Source organism: Ovis canadensis, chromosome 7 (assembly GCF_042477335.2).
Source record: "Ovis canadensis isolate MfBH-ARS-UI-01 breed Bighorn chromosome 7, ARS-UI_OviCan_v2, whole genome shotgun sequence".
Lineage (NCBI taxonomy): Eukaryota > Metazoa > Chordata > Mammalia > Artiodactyla > Bovidae > Ovis > Ovis canadensis.
The window spans coordinates 70,731,049-70,746,628 of NC_091251.1; the positions used below are offsets into that span (position 1 = coordinate 70,731,049).

At 35.9% G+C, this 15,580-nt stretch overlaps 1 protein-coding gene across 6 annotated transcripts in view; it reads left to right on the forward strand.

The window, feature by feature from the left end:
* Positions 1-15,580, forward strand: part of ATP8B4 (ATPase phospholipid transporting 8B4 (putative)) — a 293,676-nt gene that overhangs the window by 185,517 nt on the left and 92,579 nt on the right. For all 6 annotated transcript variants that reach the window (XM_069596531.1, XM_069596528.1, XM_069596532.1 and 3 more), the window contains 2 exons: positions 7,217-7,425; positions 11,662-11,705. In XM_069596531.1, coding sequence (XP_069452632.1) covers positions 7,217-7,425; positions 11,662-11,705 — 253 coding nt within the window. The remainder of the gene's footprint in view (positions 1-7,216; positions 7,426-11,661; positions 11,706-15,580) is intronic.

Genomic DNA, 15,580 nt, shown 5'->3' on the forward strand with positions numbered 1-15,580 from the left:
CTGTGTGACCTTGGAGAAAGTACTTGGCTTCTCTGTGCCCTCATTTGCCTAGGAAACACTTGCTGTAAAACGAGAGGATTAAAATAATTGACTCCTGAGTTACTTTCTGCTCCAGATAACATCACCTTACCTCTAGACAGTTAATATAAAATAGACATTTGTATTTTACATAAAGTGCTTTCACATACATTATCTCATTTACGTCTCCCCCTCCCAAAATCTTTTGAAGTCATTGCTGTTGAACTTCTTTCATAAATGAGATGATTTTCTCAGGATTGTAAAGCTGATTAGGGATAGAACCAAGATCCAAACCCAAGTCTTCTAACACTTGGCACAATGTCTATGTCTAAGTTGTACATGGTTTATTAATCAGCCAAGACATCAAAAGACACTAGAATTTTTTACTTGTTGGTAAGCCATGGTATTGATGAAGATAATATGAGCTTTTTTCCTCACCAAATAGGAACAGTGATCTGAAGTCAGCTTGACAAAAAGTTGAGGCAAAAAGCATTCTAGGGGATTTCAGGTTGCTCACACCAAGATCTGGAAAAAGAGAAGTCCAAGTATTTCTGATTAGAGGGATGAAGGTTTTCTACTAAGGTTTCCAAAGGTTCAACAAATAAATTAGTGCTGTGTCACTGAAGGATAACAGTGCAGAATTTACCTTGAATGGTTAACAATTCCATGTGAGCATAATATGTTGATTTTGGCAGGGTATTTCTATGCTGTCAGTTTATCTATAGTGTTAAAATATAACCTGCTACAGTTTCTTAATACATCATCTTAAGAAATGTAATAGCTGTACTCCCAAGGAATTAGCTATTTTTTCCAAAGCAAAAGAAACTTGTTTCCATATTGCTTATTTTGCCACAGAATGGGGGAAATCATAAGCCCTGCTCTTTAAGCATCCAGGCAGAAAACACTAAGCAGTTTGATTATACTAACTCTGGAACATTTGTATCCTTTTCTCTGCTATTATAAAGCAAAGGGGTGAATGTTCCATTGTGACTCTCCTAAATCCTCCTTTTCCAAACAAAATGGATACCTTCTTCTCTACAGACTATTTTAAGGTCTAAGAATTAAAATTAATTAAGAATACTTCCACCAACTTGAACCACAACACAGGATTAAATTCTGTTCTCCATTCATTTTGCTTAGATTTTTAGGGAGATGTTTTACCTTTAAATAAATGAAAATGTCTAGTGATTGAACAGTTACTTGCATTATGACAATGCATAATGCCATTTTTTATGGCACTCTCCAGGTCTGGTATGCATTGACTTTACCAGATGCCTGAATTCTAGTCTTGGTTCTGGGATTAATTGTGTGACCTTGGGTTATTCACAACCTCTGTAGGTCTTAATGTCCTTACTGGTAAAATTGGGGAATAAGGGTCAGGATTCACTCATTCAACACTAACTGACCACTTATGACAGGTCAGGCAATGTGGCTAGTTTATGATAAGTGCTAATGCTTTCTGAGTGAATGGAATAGGAAGAACAAAGCTGATTAGAACAGCTAGCAAGAAACTTACAAGGAAGTGGAGTGGGAGTGAAATTAAGATTAGATTATAACTGGGTAATGTATAAATAAATACATGCAGAGTATGACATTTGTTTTTATGATTCTACAGAGTTACAGTGTGCTTTTATAGTTTGTGTGAAAAAAAAGTATTACCGTTTAAATAGAAAATGAACTGATACCATACCATTTCTGGAGAGGGAGATGTAGGTATGTCATGTACTTATAGAACTAGACGTATAGGATTTATTTATTTTTTTAAATATAAATATTTAATTGGAGGCTAATTACTTTACAATATTGGATTGGTTTTGCCATACATCAGCATGAATCCGCCACGGGTGTACACATGTTCCCCATCCTGAACCCTACTCCCACCTCCCTCCCCATACCATCCCTCTGGGTCATCCCAGTGCACCAGCCCTGAGCATCCTGTATCTTGCATCAAACTTGGACTGGAAATTCATTTCACATATGATATTATACATGTTTCAATGCCATTCTCCAAAATCATCCCACCCTTACCCTCTCCCACAAAGTCCAATAGACTCTTCTATACATCTGTGTCTCTTTTGCTGTCTCGCATACAGGGTTATCTTTACCATATTTCTAAATTCCATATATATGCATTAGTATACTGTATTGGTGTTTTTCTGGCTTACTTCACTCTGTATAATAGGCTCCAGTTTCATCCACCTCATTAGAACTGATTCAAATGTATTCTTTTTAATGGCTGACTAATACTCCCTTGTGTATATGTAACACAGCTTTCTTATCCATTCATCTGCTGATGGACATCTAAGTTGCTTCCATGTCCTGGCTATTATAAACAGTGCCGTGGTGAACATTGGGGTACACGTGTCTCTTTCAGTTCTGGTTTCCTCAGTGTGTACGCCCATCAGTGGGATTGCTGGGTTGTATGGCAGTTCTATTTCCAATTTTTTAAGGAATCTCCACACTGTTCTTCATAGTGGCTGTACTAGTTTGCATTCCCATCAACAGTGTAAGAGGGTTCCCCTTTCTCCACACCCTCTCCAGCATTTATTGCTTGTAGACTTTTGGATAGCCACCATTCTGACCGGTACATCATTGTGGTTTTGATTTGCATTTCTCTGATAATGAGTGATGTTGAGCATCTTTTCATGCATTTGTTAACCATCTGTATGTCTCCTTTGGAGAAATATCTGTTTAGTTCTTTGGCCCATTTTTTGATTGGGTCATATATTTCTCTGGAATTGAGCTGCATGAGTTGCTTGTATATTCTTGAGATTAATTCTGCTTTGTCAGTTGCTTCGTTTGCTGTTATTTTCTCCCATTCTGAAGGCTGTCTTTTCACTTTGCTTATAATTTCCTTTGTTGTGTAGAACCTTTTAATTTTAATTAGGTCCCATTGGTTTATTTTTGCTTTTATTTCCAATATTCTGGGAGGTGGGTCATAGAGGATCCTGCTGTGATTTATGGCAGAGAGTGTTTTGCCTATGTTCTCCTCTAGGAGTTGTATAGTTTCTGGTCTTACATTTAGATCTTTAATCCATTTTGAGTTTATTTTTGTGTGTGCTGTTAGAAAGTGTTTTAGTTTCATTCTTTTACAAGTGGTTGACCAGTTTTCCCAGTACCACTTGTTAAAGAGATTGTCTTTAATCCATTGTATATTCTTGCCTCCTTTGTCGAAGATAAGGTGTCCATAGGTGTGGATTTATCTCTGGGCTTTCTATTTTGTTCCATTGATCTATATGTCTGTCTTTGTGCCAGTACCATACTGTCTTGATGACTGTGGCTTTGTAGTAGAGCTTGAAGTCAGGCAGGTTGATTTCCTCCAGTTCCATTCTTCTTTCTCAAGATTGCTTCGGCTATTTGAGATTTTTTGTATTTCCATACAAATTGTGAAATTATTTGTTCTAGCTCTGTGAAAAATACCGTTGGTAGCTTGATAGGGATTGCATTGAATCTATAGATTGCTTTGGGTAGTATACTCATTTTCACTATATTGATTCTTCCAATCCATGAACATGGTATATTTCTCCATCTATTAGTGTCCTCTTTGATTTCTTTCACCAGTGTTTTATAGTTTTCTATATATACTGCTGCTGCTGCTAAGTCGCTTCAGTCGTGTCCAGCTCTGTATGACCCATAGACGGCATCCCACCTGGCTCCCCCATCCCTGGGATTCTCCAGGCAAGATCACTGGAGTGGGTTGCCATTTCCTTCTCCAGTGCATGAAAGTGAAAAGCAAAAGTGAAGTCGCTCAGTCGTGTCTGACTCTTGGTGACCCCATGGACTGCAGCCCACCAGGCTCCTCCATCCATGGGATTCTCCAGGCAAGAGTGCTGGAGTGGGGTGCCATTGCCTTCTCCATTAGGTAGATATATTCCTAAGTATTTTATTCTTTTCATTGCAGTGGTGAATGGAATTTTTTCCTTAATTTCTCTTTCTATTTTCTCATTATTAGTGTATAGGAATACAAGGGATTTCTGTGTGTTGATTTTATATCCTGCAACTTTACTATATTCATTGATTAGCTCTAGTAATTTTCTGGTGGAGTCTTTAGGGTTTTCTATGTAGAGGATCATGTCATCTGCAAAGAGTGAGAGTTTTACTTCTTTTCCAATTTGGATTCCTTTGATTTCTTTTTCTGCTCTGATTGCTGTGGCCCAAATTTCCAAAACTATGTTGAATAGTAATGGTGAAAGTGGGCACCCTTGTCTTGTTCCTGACTTTAGGGGAAATGCTTTTGATTTTTCACCATTGAGGATAATGTTTGCTGTGGGTTTGTCATATGTCACTTTTATTATGTTGAGGTATGTTCCTTCTATTCCTGCTTTCTGGAGAGTTTTTATTATAAATGGATGTTGAATTTTGTCAAAGGCTTTCTCTGCATCTATTGAGATAATCATATGGCTTTTATTTTTCAATTTGTTAATGTGGTGTATTACAATGATTGATTTGTGGATATTGAAGAATACTTGCATCCCTCGGATAAAGCCCACTTGGTCATGATGTATGATCTTTTTAATGTGTTGTTGGATTCTGGTTGCTGGAATTTTGTTAAGGATTTTTGCATCTATGTTCATCAGTGATATTGGCCTGTAGTTTTCTTTTTTTGTGGCATCTTTGTCAGGTTTTGCTATTAGGGTGATGGTGGCCTCATAGAATGAGTTTGGAAGTTTACCTTTGTCTGCAATTTTCTGGAAGAGTTTGAGTAGGACAGGTGTTAGCTCTTCTGTAAATTTTGGTAGAATTCAGCTGTGAAGCTGTCTGGACCTGGGCTTTTGTTTGCTGGAAGATTTCTGATTACAGTTTCAATTTCAGTGCTTATGATGGATCTGTTAAGATTTTCTGTTTCTTCCTGGTTCAGTTTTGGAAAGTTGTACTTTTCTAAGAATTTGTCCATTTTTTCCACGTTGTCCATTTTATTGGCATATAATTGCTGATAGTAGTCTCTTATGATCCTTTGTATTTCTGTGTTGTCTGTTGTGATCTCTCCATTTTCATTTCTAATTTTATTGATTTGATTTTTCTCCTTTTGTTTCTTGATGAGTCTGGCTAATGGTTTGTCAATGATGTACAGGATTTAATGTGCAGAAAGAACTTGGGTGTCATCTTTTGTCTTTTAGGAGTTAAATGTTCAGAGTTAGCATAATCAGGCTGCTTTCAACTTAGTTTACAGATGAGAAAACCAAAGCTTCATTCCCATTAAGATCAGAAATAAGCTATGAGTCCTTGCTTTATCATTACTATTTTATACTGTTCTGGATGTCCTTGTTAATGTCCAAGTCTTGCGACTAAAATATTAATGAAAAAAATGAGACACAAAACCAAAATAAACCTTTTAAAGAGGAAGAGCAGAGAAAATGTGATTATAAACCTCAAAAATCCATAGAATAACTCTGTAAAACTCAGTAAAATAATTCAGTGAAATGTTGATTTTTGTCACATAATCACTTTTTTAATATTAAGGAACGCTTCTTTTATTAAAAACACATTAAACCAAAGCAATTAAAATTTATCTTATCTATAAAAAGATAAAATGTCTAGGAATAAATCTGTCAAGCTATGGCATGGACCTATGTGAAAAACAAAGCACAACAAAACAAAACTAAAACTCTTTACCAATAGAAGTACTTTTCCAAAGTTGAACTCCTCAGAAGATTTATCCTTGTTCAAGTTGTATTTATTATAAAATATTCATTCTTTTCCAATAATTGAGTTTATTACAACTTTAATAAAAGTCTCAAGTAACTTTAATGAAAAAGTTGATACAGTGATTCTAAAGTTTATTTGATGAACACATTGATTTTATCAAGAGGAATAAATTAGTGATTACAGATAAGAATTTTTTTTAAAAGAAGAGAATGAAGATTTTCTTACCTCATATGCCAAATTTTATAAAGCTACAATAAGGAAAACATGAGATAAATTAAATCACACATTAAGGAACAAAATTGAAATGGCTGAAATAGATTCTAGTGAGGAAGTAATTTGTATGTGACATGGAGTCATCTTAACACAATAGGGGAAAGGATTTATTATTCAACAAATGGTAATGAATACATTTGATAAAAATTGAAATTAGCTTCTCATATGCATGTCATACTTAGAAAATTCTAATTGCAAGAAGGAATTAAATGTGGAAAAATTAAAGAACTGGAAGAAAAGTATAGATATCTGTGTGTGTGTGTGTGTATATATATATATATAATCTTGCCATAGGCAAGGCTTATCTAAGCAAAAATTCCCCCAAAGAAGCTATAAACAGAAACTATAAACCACTGATAAATTTGATTGATTAAAAAGGGAAAAGTTCTTTGTGTCAAAAATAGTGGAAACAGAATTAAAAGATGAATGATAAACTGTGTAACATATTGATATAATGTATATAGATATATATTCCATATATACAAGTCAATAAGAAATACACTGATAACCTGAATAGGAAAGATGAACTAGGAAGGTAATGCAATTAGATAATTCCAGGAAGACATAACTGGCCAATAAAACTTGAAACAGATATTGGATTCATTGATAAGAAAAGAAATGCAATAAACAGTAATAAGATGCCATTTGACTTGGCATAGACTAAAAGATAATTTTCAATAATCTAATGGTAGAAACTTACATTGTTGTAATTTTTCTGGAAGTTGATCTGTCCTTATGTATGACAAAGACTGAAAAATATTATACTCTTGGCTTTAGAAATTCCACTCCTGGAAGTGAAAAGTCATAAATCACCACCAGATCACAAGACAATGCTCTTTTTCTGGTAAATGGGCAAAGTAATATGACAATACACCTTGTTTTTACTCAATATCTACTATGGTTTGCTTAGTGCTTCATGGAGGGACTCCTTTTTACCTCTTTTGGTAAAATGAAGCCACATCAAATAACTGGTAGGCTACACAAGAAATCTCCCCTGGGCCTGGGCCTGTTTAATGTAAATAGAGAAGGATGGAACTTTCCTGAAGGCTTTATGCCAAGTCAGGCCGTTGTTGCAAGGTGCTATAAGGAAATGACTGAACATTTTATGAAAAGACTATGCTGAGATGCCTCAGAAGGTCACTAGGACCTGGAAACAGAGCATTCACATTTTCTTCTAAACTCTGAAGACATTGGCAGACTTCTTGCTTTGCTAAAGCTTTGTATGTTCTGAGATTGATGGAGTATTTCTCTTTTTTTTTTCCGTTTAAATGGATGAAAGTGTGGAAGTAATTCGTCTGGGACATAGTTATTTTATAAACTGGGATCGGAAGATGTATTACTCCAGGAAGGCAACACCTGCTGAAGCTCGAACGACCACACTCAACGAGGAACTAGGCCAGATTGAATATGTTTTCTCTGACAAGACGGGTACCCTCACTCAAAACATCATGACTTTTAAAAAATGTTCCATTAATGGGAGAATCTATGGTAAGAGAAACCTTTTCTTTTTGTTGTTATTGTTAACAGTCCTAAAAAAATTAAGAAACCCTATATTTTTTTTAAATAAAAAAAATCTCTGGCTTTCTTATTAATACAGAGACCACCAGCATCTACCAGAGTGGTCGGCACATAATAAACACTTGCTAAATATTATTGGGTGAATGTTGAATAATTCAGATAAAGCTTTGGATCTGTTACCATTCATGTAACCCCATGAGGGTTAGTTTAGATACTGTCCAAGGTTCCTTTTGTTGCTCAAACTGTGTGGTGCTTAATAGACTCATATTCCAGGGAGGAGGAGTTCTTCAGAGCCTGATTTATCTCAGTGAAAGCAGTATTTTATATTTGCTTCCTAACAGCCCTCAACTGATGTTAGTGTCTTTGTTTATAAGAATTTACAATTCATTCCTGAAAATTCACACTGCACAGGGTTACCTTTAGTGGTCAGACAAGCTGTTTCATCAATATTGAGTTCCTGTTTGTATGCTTTTGTTATGATACCTGGTCTGTTGGGGATTTTCAGCCTTTCTAGTTAGTTACATGTGACCCTGTCGCCCCGACTTAGGCCATTTAGCAGACAGTTCCTTCTGAGAGCATGGAAGCTCTCCAGAGGGCTGCTGTCCGGTTCCTCTGGATTCCCAGTATCACTTCACTGAACTCAAGTGTCCAGTTTCTCAGTACAAAAATCTCAGGAAGTAAAGAAAATCCAAGAAAGAGAGAGAAAACTTTCCTTTGTCTCCTGATGGAAAACTTCACAAATTGCCAAATATTTTAAAGTAAAATTTGATCCTGAGCAAAACTGAGAAATAAAAGTTGATTTTCATACTCTCCTATCTGTAGACCTCCCTCTGCTATTCCACTCCCCATAACCCCTGGTTGCCATGGTTTCCTCACTTCTCTTCTGTCCACACCTGCCCCACCCTTCTCTGGTAGTAGACCAGATAATAGTCAACCTGGACTTCTACACGGCCTCAGTTACATTGTACATTTTTCTTACATCACTATTAATATTATGAAGATGCTAAACAAAATAGAACCTTTTCTTAAAATTTTTTCTTTTGATATTATTTTCAGATGCTTTTGATAAATACAACCCAGGAGCAGTTTAAATGAAAAAATTTTGTTGGAGTATTGGAGTCATTTTGAATTTTGTAGGCCTTTTGTATTCTTTTACCATGGCACTTATCGGTAATATAATAGAAACAATATCACTTCTAGGAAATTACCCTAAGGAAACTTTAAGACATGGGGACCAAGATTTATTTGAAGATATGTTTGTCACTGATGCTAAAGCTGAAACTCCAGTACTTTGGCCACCTGATGTGAAGAGTTCACTCATTGGAAAAGACTATGATGCTGGGAGGGATTAGGGGAAGGAGGAGAAGGGGACGACAGAGGATGAGATGGCTGGATGACATCACTGACTCGATGGACATGAGTTTGAGTGAACTCTGGGAGTTGGTGATGGACAGGGAGGCCTGATGTGCTGCGATTAATGGGGTCACAAAGAGTCAGACACAACTGAGCGACTGAACTGAACTGATATTTGTCACAGGGGCTGTTATTAGAAAAGTCCCTGGATTTTCACAATATATATATCCCAAGATCTTTGCAAATCTCCAAATTTACAAATCCTGTGATATTCAGTTCAGTTCAGTTGCTCAGTCGTGTCCAACTCTTTGCAACCCCATGAATCAGCACGCCAGACCTCCCTGTCCACCTGTCCATCACTAACTCCTAGAGTTTACTCAAACTCATGTGCATCGAGTCAGTGATGCCATCCAGCCATCTCATCCTCTGTCGTTGTCTTCTCCTCCTGCCCCCAATCCTCCCAGCATCAGGATCTTTTCCAATGAGTCAACTCTTTGCATGAGGTAGCCAAAGTATTGGAGTTTCAGCCTCATCATCAGTCCTTCCAATGAACACCCAGGACTGGTCTCCTTTAGGATGGACTGGTTGGATCTCCTTGCAGGCCAAGGGACTCTCAAGAGTCTTTTCCAACACCACAGTTCAAAAGCATCAATTCTTTGGCGCTCAGCTTTCTTCACAGTCCAACTCTCACATCCACACATGACCACTGGAAAAACCATAGCCTTGACTAGATGGACCTTTGTTGGCAAAGTAATATCTCTGCTTTTGAATATGCTGTCTAGGTTGGTCATAACTTTCCCTCCAAGGAGTAAGTGTCTTTTTATTTCATGGCTGCTATCACCATCTGCAGAAATTTTGGAGCCCCCGAAAATAAAGTCTGACACTATTTCCACTGTTCCCCCGTCTATTTCCCATGAAGTGTTGGGACCAGATGCCATGATCTTTGATAGCTTGTAATTTCCCTCATAAAAGGCAGGAAAGTAACGGAAAGATTTAACAAGCCCTTTAGTCCTTTCATTTATAAAGCCATTCCAATTTATTATAATTTATTATGTCAGTAAAATATATTCTTATTAAAGAACTCATACATTGTTCCAGAATCATTTTCCCCCCATACAGTTGGCCTTGTTTATGCCATAGATCCAGGCCTTGGGAAATTTTTATAATCTATTCTTATTTGCCTAAAGGTCTGTTTTCTTTCTCAGATCTATCATTTTCTTAGACTTCAGTTTTTCTTTGCGTCGTCACCAGTCTTATGAAGAGGCTTTCTCTGAGAACACCATTTTATACAAAGACAGTTTGTTTGCTTTTATCATTTATCAGAGTTATAGCATAGGGGGTAATGGCTAGAATATTACTGTGGTGAGTTTGGTATCTAAATTCCAGGTGCTGGGTGAGGTTCATTCACTAACCCAGGGATTCCTCTCATATAGCAGCCTCACTGTATTCTAGATTTATACCTGAGCCCCAGAAAAACCACCAGTAACTCTTTATCAGTGCTTTTTGGGGGTCATACTCTTGTATGGTGAGGGGCTTCTCTAGTGGCAAAGAACCTGCAGGAGATGTAAGAGACACCATTTCGATCCCTGGGTTGGGAAAATCCCTTTCAGGAGGGCACGGCAACCCACTCCTGTGTTCTTGTCTGGAGAGTCCCCTGGGCAAAGAAACCTGTCAGGCAGTAGTCCAAAGGGTTGCACATAACTGAAGTGACTTAGCACGCATGTTTGTATTGAATAGTGAAACGAGAGAGATTTGAATTAAAAACCTACTATGGAGTTCCCTGGTGGCTCAGAGGATAAAGAATCTGCCTGCAATGCGGGAGACTTGGGTTCAGTCCCTGGGTTGGGAAGATCCCCTGAAGAAGGGAATGACAACCCACTCCAGTATTCTTGCCTGGAGAATTCCATGAACAGAGCAGCCTGTTGGGCTACCGTCCACAGCGTCACAAATAGTCGTACATGACTGAATGACTAACACTGCTACTATACTATGCTGACTTTTTAGTTTTAGTTGAATCATGTGGGAGATCAGGGCTCGATCCCTGGGATGAGGTGCCCCTGGAGAAGAGAATGGCTTCCCACGCCAGTATTCTGGCCTGGAGAATTCCATGGGCTATATCATCCATGGGGTCGCACAGAGTTGGACACAACTGAGTGATTTTCACATGTCACTTTATGTTCTGTTTTTCAGTCTGTCATCCATGAAACAGGAATGAAAAATTTTTTTAAAGATTTTTCATTCCTGTTTTAAAAATCCCTGTATTTTCCAATGTATTTGTAATAAGCCCATATTGGCTTTATATTAAGAATAGTTACTTTTAAATGTTTGGCAGATGGGTGGCTATGTTCTCTGACTACAGAAGGCTCTGACATTGTTTAATGTTTACATGCTAATTTGACCTTGCCATTATGGATATTAAAGATGTATCTGGCCAGACCAATATAGACAAAGATGTACTCACCACGCTTCAGCACTGATGAGAGTTGGTCTGTCTTGCATACCATTTTGGATTCCCCAACAGTGTGTATAAAGTGAAAAACAAAAATTTGCCTTGTGCCAACATCACAGATATTGTAACAACAGAATGATAAAATTTACAGAAAAACAGAATTATGGCTTATTTTGTATTAATGTGTACTGATTTTAGTTCTGTTTTGGGCAAATGAATATCTTTCTGTGTTAATTGCCATATCTACTGTTACTATTTGAAAACACTCTTCAAAATGTCTAGGTTTGAACTCATAATGTCATCTAGTAGTGGTGCTTTAATAAACAAGTATATTTCTTCAAACTAAGTGTATAAATATAGTTTCAATTTCATCTATTTTTAATTCTCAGTTTTGGTTTTGGCAGGTGAAGTGTGTGATGACTGGGGTCAGAAGACTGACATGACTAAGGTGTGGAGGTGATTAAGTTCATTCTTACTTTTAATTTCAAATTGTACATGCTTTTAAAAAAGGATGAGTTCCTAGAAGCCTAATTTCCACTATGACCAGAGTAGCTACTAAATATGTAACTTTAAAAAAAAAGATTTGTATGGTCCAAACTTCCTTCTTATCCAGGTTTCCCAATCACAGAGTTCACTGTCTATGTTTCCCCTCTGTTAGAGATATTTATTATATATAATCAAATATATTTCTCAATTTTTTACATAGGTAGTAGTGAACTATACTTATTGTGCTTAACTTTCTTCCTTAGCAATGATCAAGATCCTTCTATAAAAGTGGGGAAAAAAGGGCTCCCTAATTCTTTTTATTGTGAATAATATTTTATTATGTTGATGTTCCTTAACTTATGTAAGGAGGTAGGAATGGGCATTTAGAATATTTGCAACATTTTGCTTGTAAAGGAAATGCAACAAAAGTAACCATGTATACGTGTTATATCACATGGATCCTATACTTTCTAACAAGTTCCATTTCTAGAAATGGGATTGCTAAGTCAAAATGTATGTGCATTTGTAATTTGATCAATATTTCCAAATTGTCCTCTTTAGAATTTGCACTAATTTACCCTGTCACAAGCAATGTACAAGAATGCCTGCTTTCTCCTACCCTCACCAACACAATGTTTTATCAATTTTTTTATTTTGTAAAATTAATTTTTATTGGAATATTGTTGATTTACATTGTTGTATTAGTTTCTGCTATACAGCAGAGTGAATCAGTTGTATGTATACATTTATCCGCCAATTTACCCTGTCACAAGCAATGTACAATAGTGTCTGCTTTCTCCTACCTTTACTAGCACAATCAAAGTTTTTGATTTTTGACAAGACTTTTTAAAAAGTCACTTTGCTGTACAGGAGAAATTAAGTACAACATTGTAAATAAACTGTACTTCAATAAAATAAAAAGAAATTTGTTCTCTCCCTTTTTTGTATAAGAATTTGTGGCTATAAATTTCCCTCTGAACACTGCTTTAGTTTTATTACATGGATTTTGGCCTGTAATATCTTAATTTTTGTTATAACAGTTTGAATAGCCACACTGAACCATGAGAAGAACTAAACATTTCAAAGAGGTTGGGACTTGCTCCTTCCTTATAATATTTTTAATAAGAGAATAGATTTGTATTTCTACTTTGGGGGATTTATTCGGGTTTTCTTTGTGGCTTAATATGATCAATTGTTGTCAGTGTTCCAGGGTCCTTAAAATGAAAGTTTATGTATTCTCTGTTTTTAAGGTATAAAATTAGCTGTATTGTCATCTAATTCTACCTTATTAATTATATTATTTAGGTCTTCTATTTCATTATTTTTTATCTGTGTTATTTGTTTGGATTAAACAGGTTAATAAAAGCATTCTGATAATTTCTCTCTCTCTTTCTCTAGCTCTCCTATATAGCCTGAAGTCTTCATTTTATAAGTATTGATGCTATTGTGAGGTGCATTGATGTTCATAGTAGTTATATTTTTATCATGAATGTGTTCTTTGAGTCATTTAATTCTCCTTGTCATGGATGCAATATTATTTGATATTAAGATCATGTCTCCTGGTTAACTTTTGATTTGCATTTGCCCACCTTTTTTTTCAATATTACTGAATAACTTTGTTTTAGATATGTCTCTTAAGAATGCACAGCATAGGACTGGCTTTTACTTTACATGCAATTTTTTAGTGAGTGAGTTAGGGCCATTACATTGGATCTGTTAAATATTTTAGATTATACTTTATAATTTTTAATAATTCTCTAGAGATTCTACAGCCTATGTGTTTGCTTCTCTTATGGTATTTAGGAAAGTATTTTATTGTTTCTCCACTGTATAGTTTCAAGAGTTTGTATAATACTCTTAATTATTTTTTTGTAAGGAGTGTCTATCAATTTCCTAATATGAAAAATGATGAAATTATTATGTCTATCCTTCTTTCCCTCATATTTTCCTACTATTTTTATTAATGATGCTTCTTAATCTTAAGTGTACATAGATTTCTCTTAATTGATTTGAGTTTTTAAATGGTATCTTCTGACCTTCAAATACTAAAATGAGGACATCAGGACCTTCTAATTTTTAAGCAGTCTTTCTATGTAGTCAATATATATAGCATATACATTTTGTTTTATAATCCTAATCTGTTTCTTTTATATTTGGTTCTTCAGTTAATAAGATTCAGTACTTAGCACTAACTACTTTTCCCTTTCCCACTGTTTTTCCGGTTATCTTTTATTTGGCTGAAGTGTATCCTCCAGTTTCAAGAGGCATTCATGAGAAATAGCAGTTCAGAATTATCTGTTGAATGACATTACTAAATTGAATGACATTACTAAATCATTGAATGACATTACTAAATCATTGAATGACATTAATAAATTCATTGATTAGCTCTAGTAGTTTTCTGGTAGCATCTTTAGGACTTTGTATGTACAGTATCATGTCATCTATAAACAGTGACAGTTTTACTTCTTTTCCAATTTGTATTCCTTCTATTTATTTTTCTAGTCTGACAGGCTATAATCTTTACAAGTCATGGTTTCTTCCCTGGGTGTCAGGGGGAGGGGGTTTAGGGAAGTCTAAGGCCAGTGTGTATTTTACTTTGTACTAGTGAGTTGATCAATTTTTTCTCCTATTGGGTAGCTATTTTAAAATTTTATTACATGAACAAAACAATCTTTGATTAAAGTAAGTCTCTATGATTCTGAAATAAACACAGCTAATGGACTACCTTGTATACTGGTATGTATTCTCATGTACTTGGATATATTAAGTATTATATTTAAAATATTATTTTGCAGTCTCCAAGACAGAGTGTATTTGAAAAGTATTTTCTTATCAGTTGTTCTGGCAAAGACCTTATCACAGGTCTAGTCCTTTGAGTAATAAACTTTTAAAAATTAGTAGTACATTTTATGCTTTCCATGAGTCAGTGAATTAACAGAGATCTTATTTAATATTAAAATTATCTTCTATTTTGTTCTATCTTTAATCCTTTTTCTTTCATTTTTGTGATCAACAAATTTTGAAGTGGACAGTAAACATATTAACAATGATCACTGAGTGTGTACTGCAGATCTCTAGAACTTTTTCACCTTGTACATCTGCAACTGTAATTTCTCATTGAACTGCAATGCCCCACTTCCCCATTCCTCTAGTCCTTGGAAACTGCTGTTTTACACTCAGTTTTTGTGAAGTTTTCTATGTTAGATATCTACTAACATAATTAGATATCTGCATGAATTCCTTAAAAGAAATAAATCACTCATAAATAGAATTATGCAATATTTATTCTTTTGTGAGTAATTTATTTCTTTTAATGTAATGTCCTCAAGGTTCATTCATGTTGCAGCATAAAGACAAGGTTCTTTTTTTATGGCTGAATAATATTCTTTGTGTGTGTGTGTATAGATATATAAAACCACATATTCTTTATTCATCAGTTGATGGATGTTTCTTTTGTTTCTGAAGTGAAGTGAAAGTGTTAGTCACTTAGTCATGTCTGACTCTTTGTGGTCCCCGTAGACTGTACCCTGCCAGGCTCCTCTGTCCATGGAATTCTCCAGGCCAGAATACTGGAGTGCGTAGCCATTCCCTTCTCCAGGGGATCTTTCCAACCCAGGGACCAAACCCAAGTCTCCTGCATTGCAGGCAGATTCTTTATCATCTGAACCACTAGGGAAGCCCTATGTTGTTTCTGCTGCTACTGCTACTAAGTCGCTTCAGTCATGTCTGACTCTGTGGGACCCCATAGATGGCAGCCCACCAGGCTCCTCTGTCCCTGGGATTCTCCAGGCAAGAACACTGGAGTGGGCTGCCATTTCCTTCTCCATTGCATGA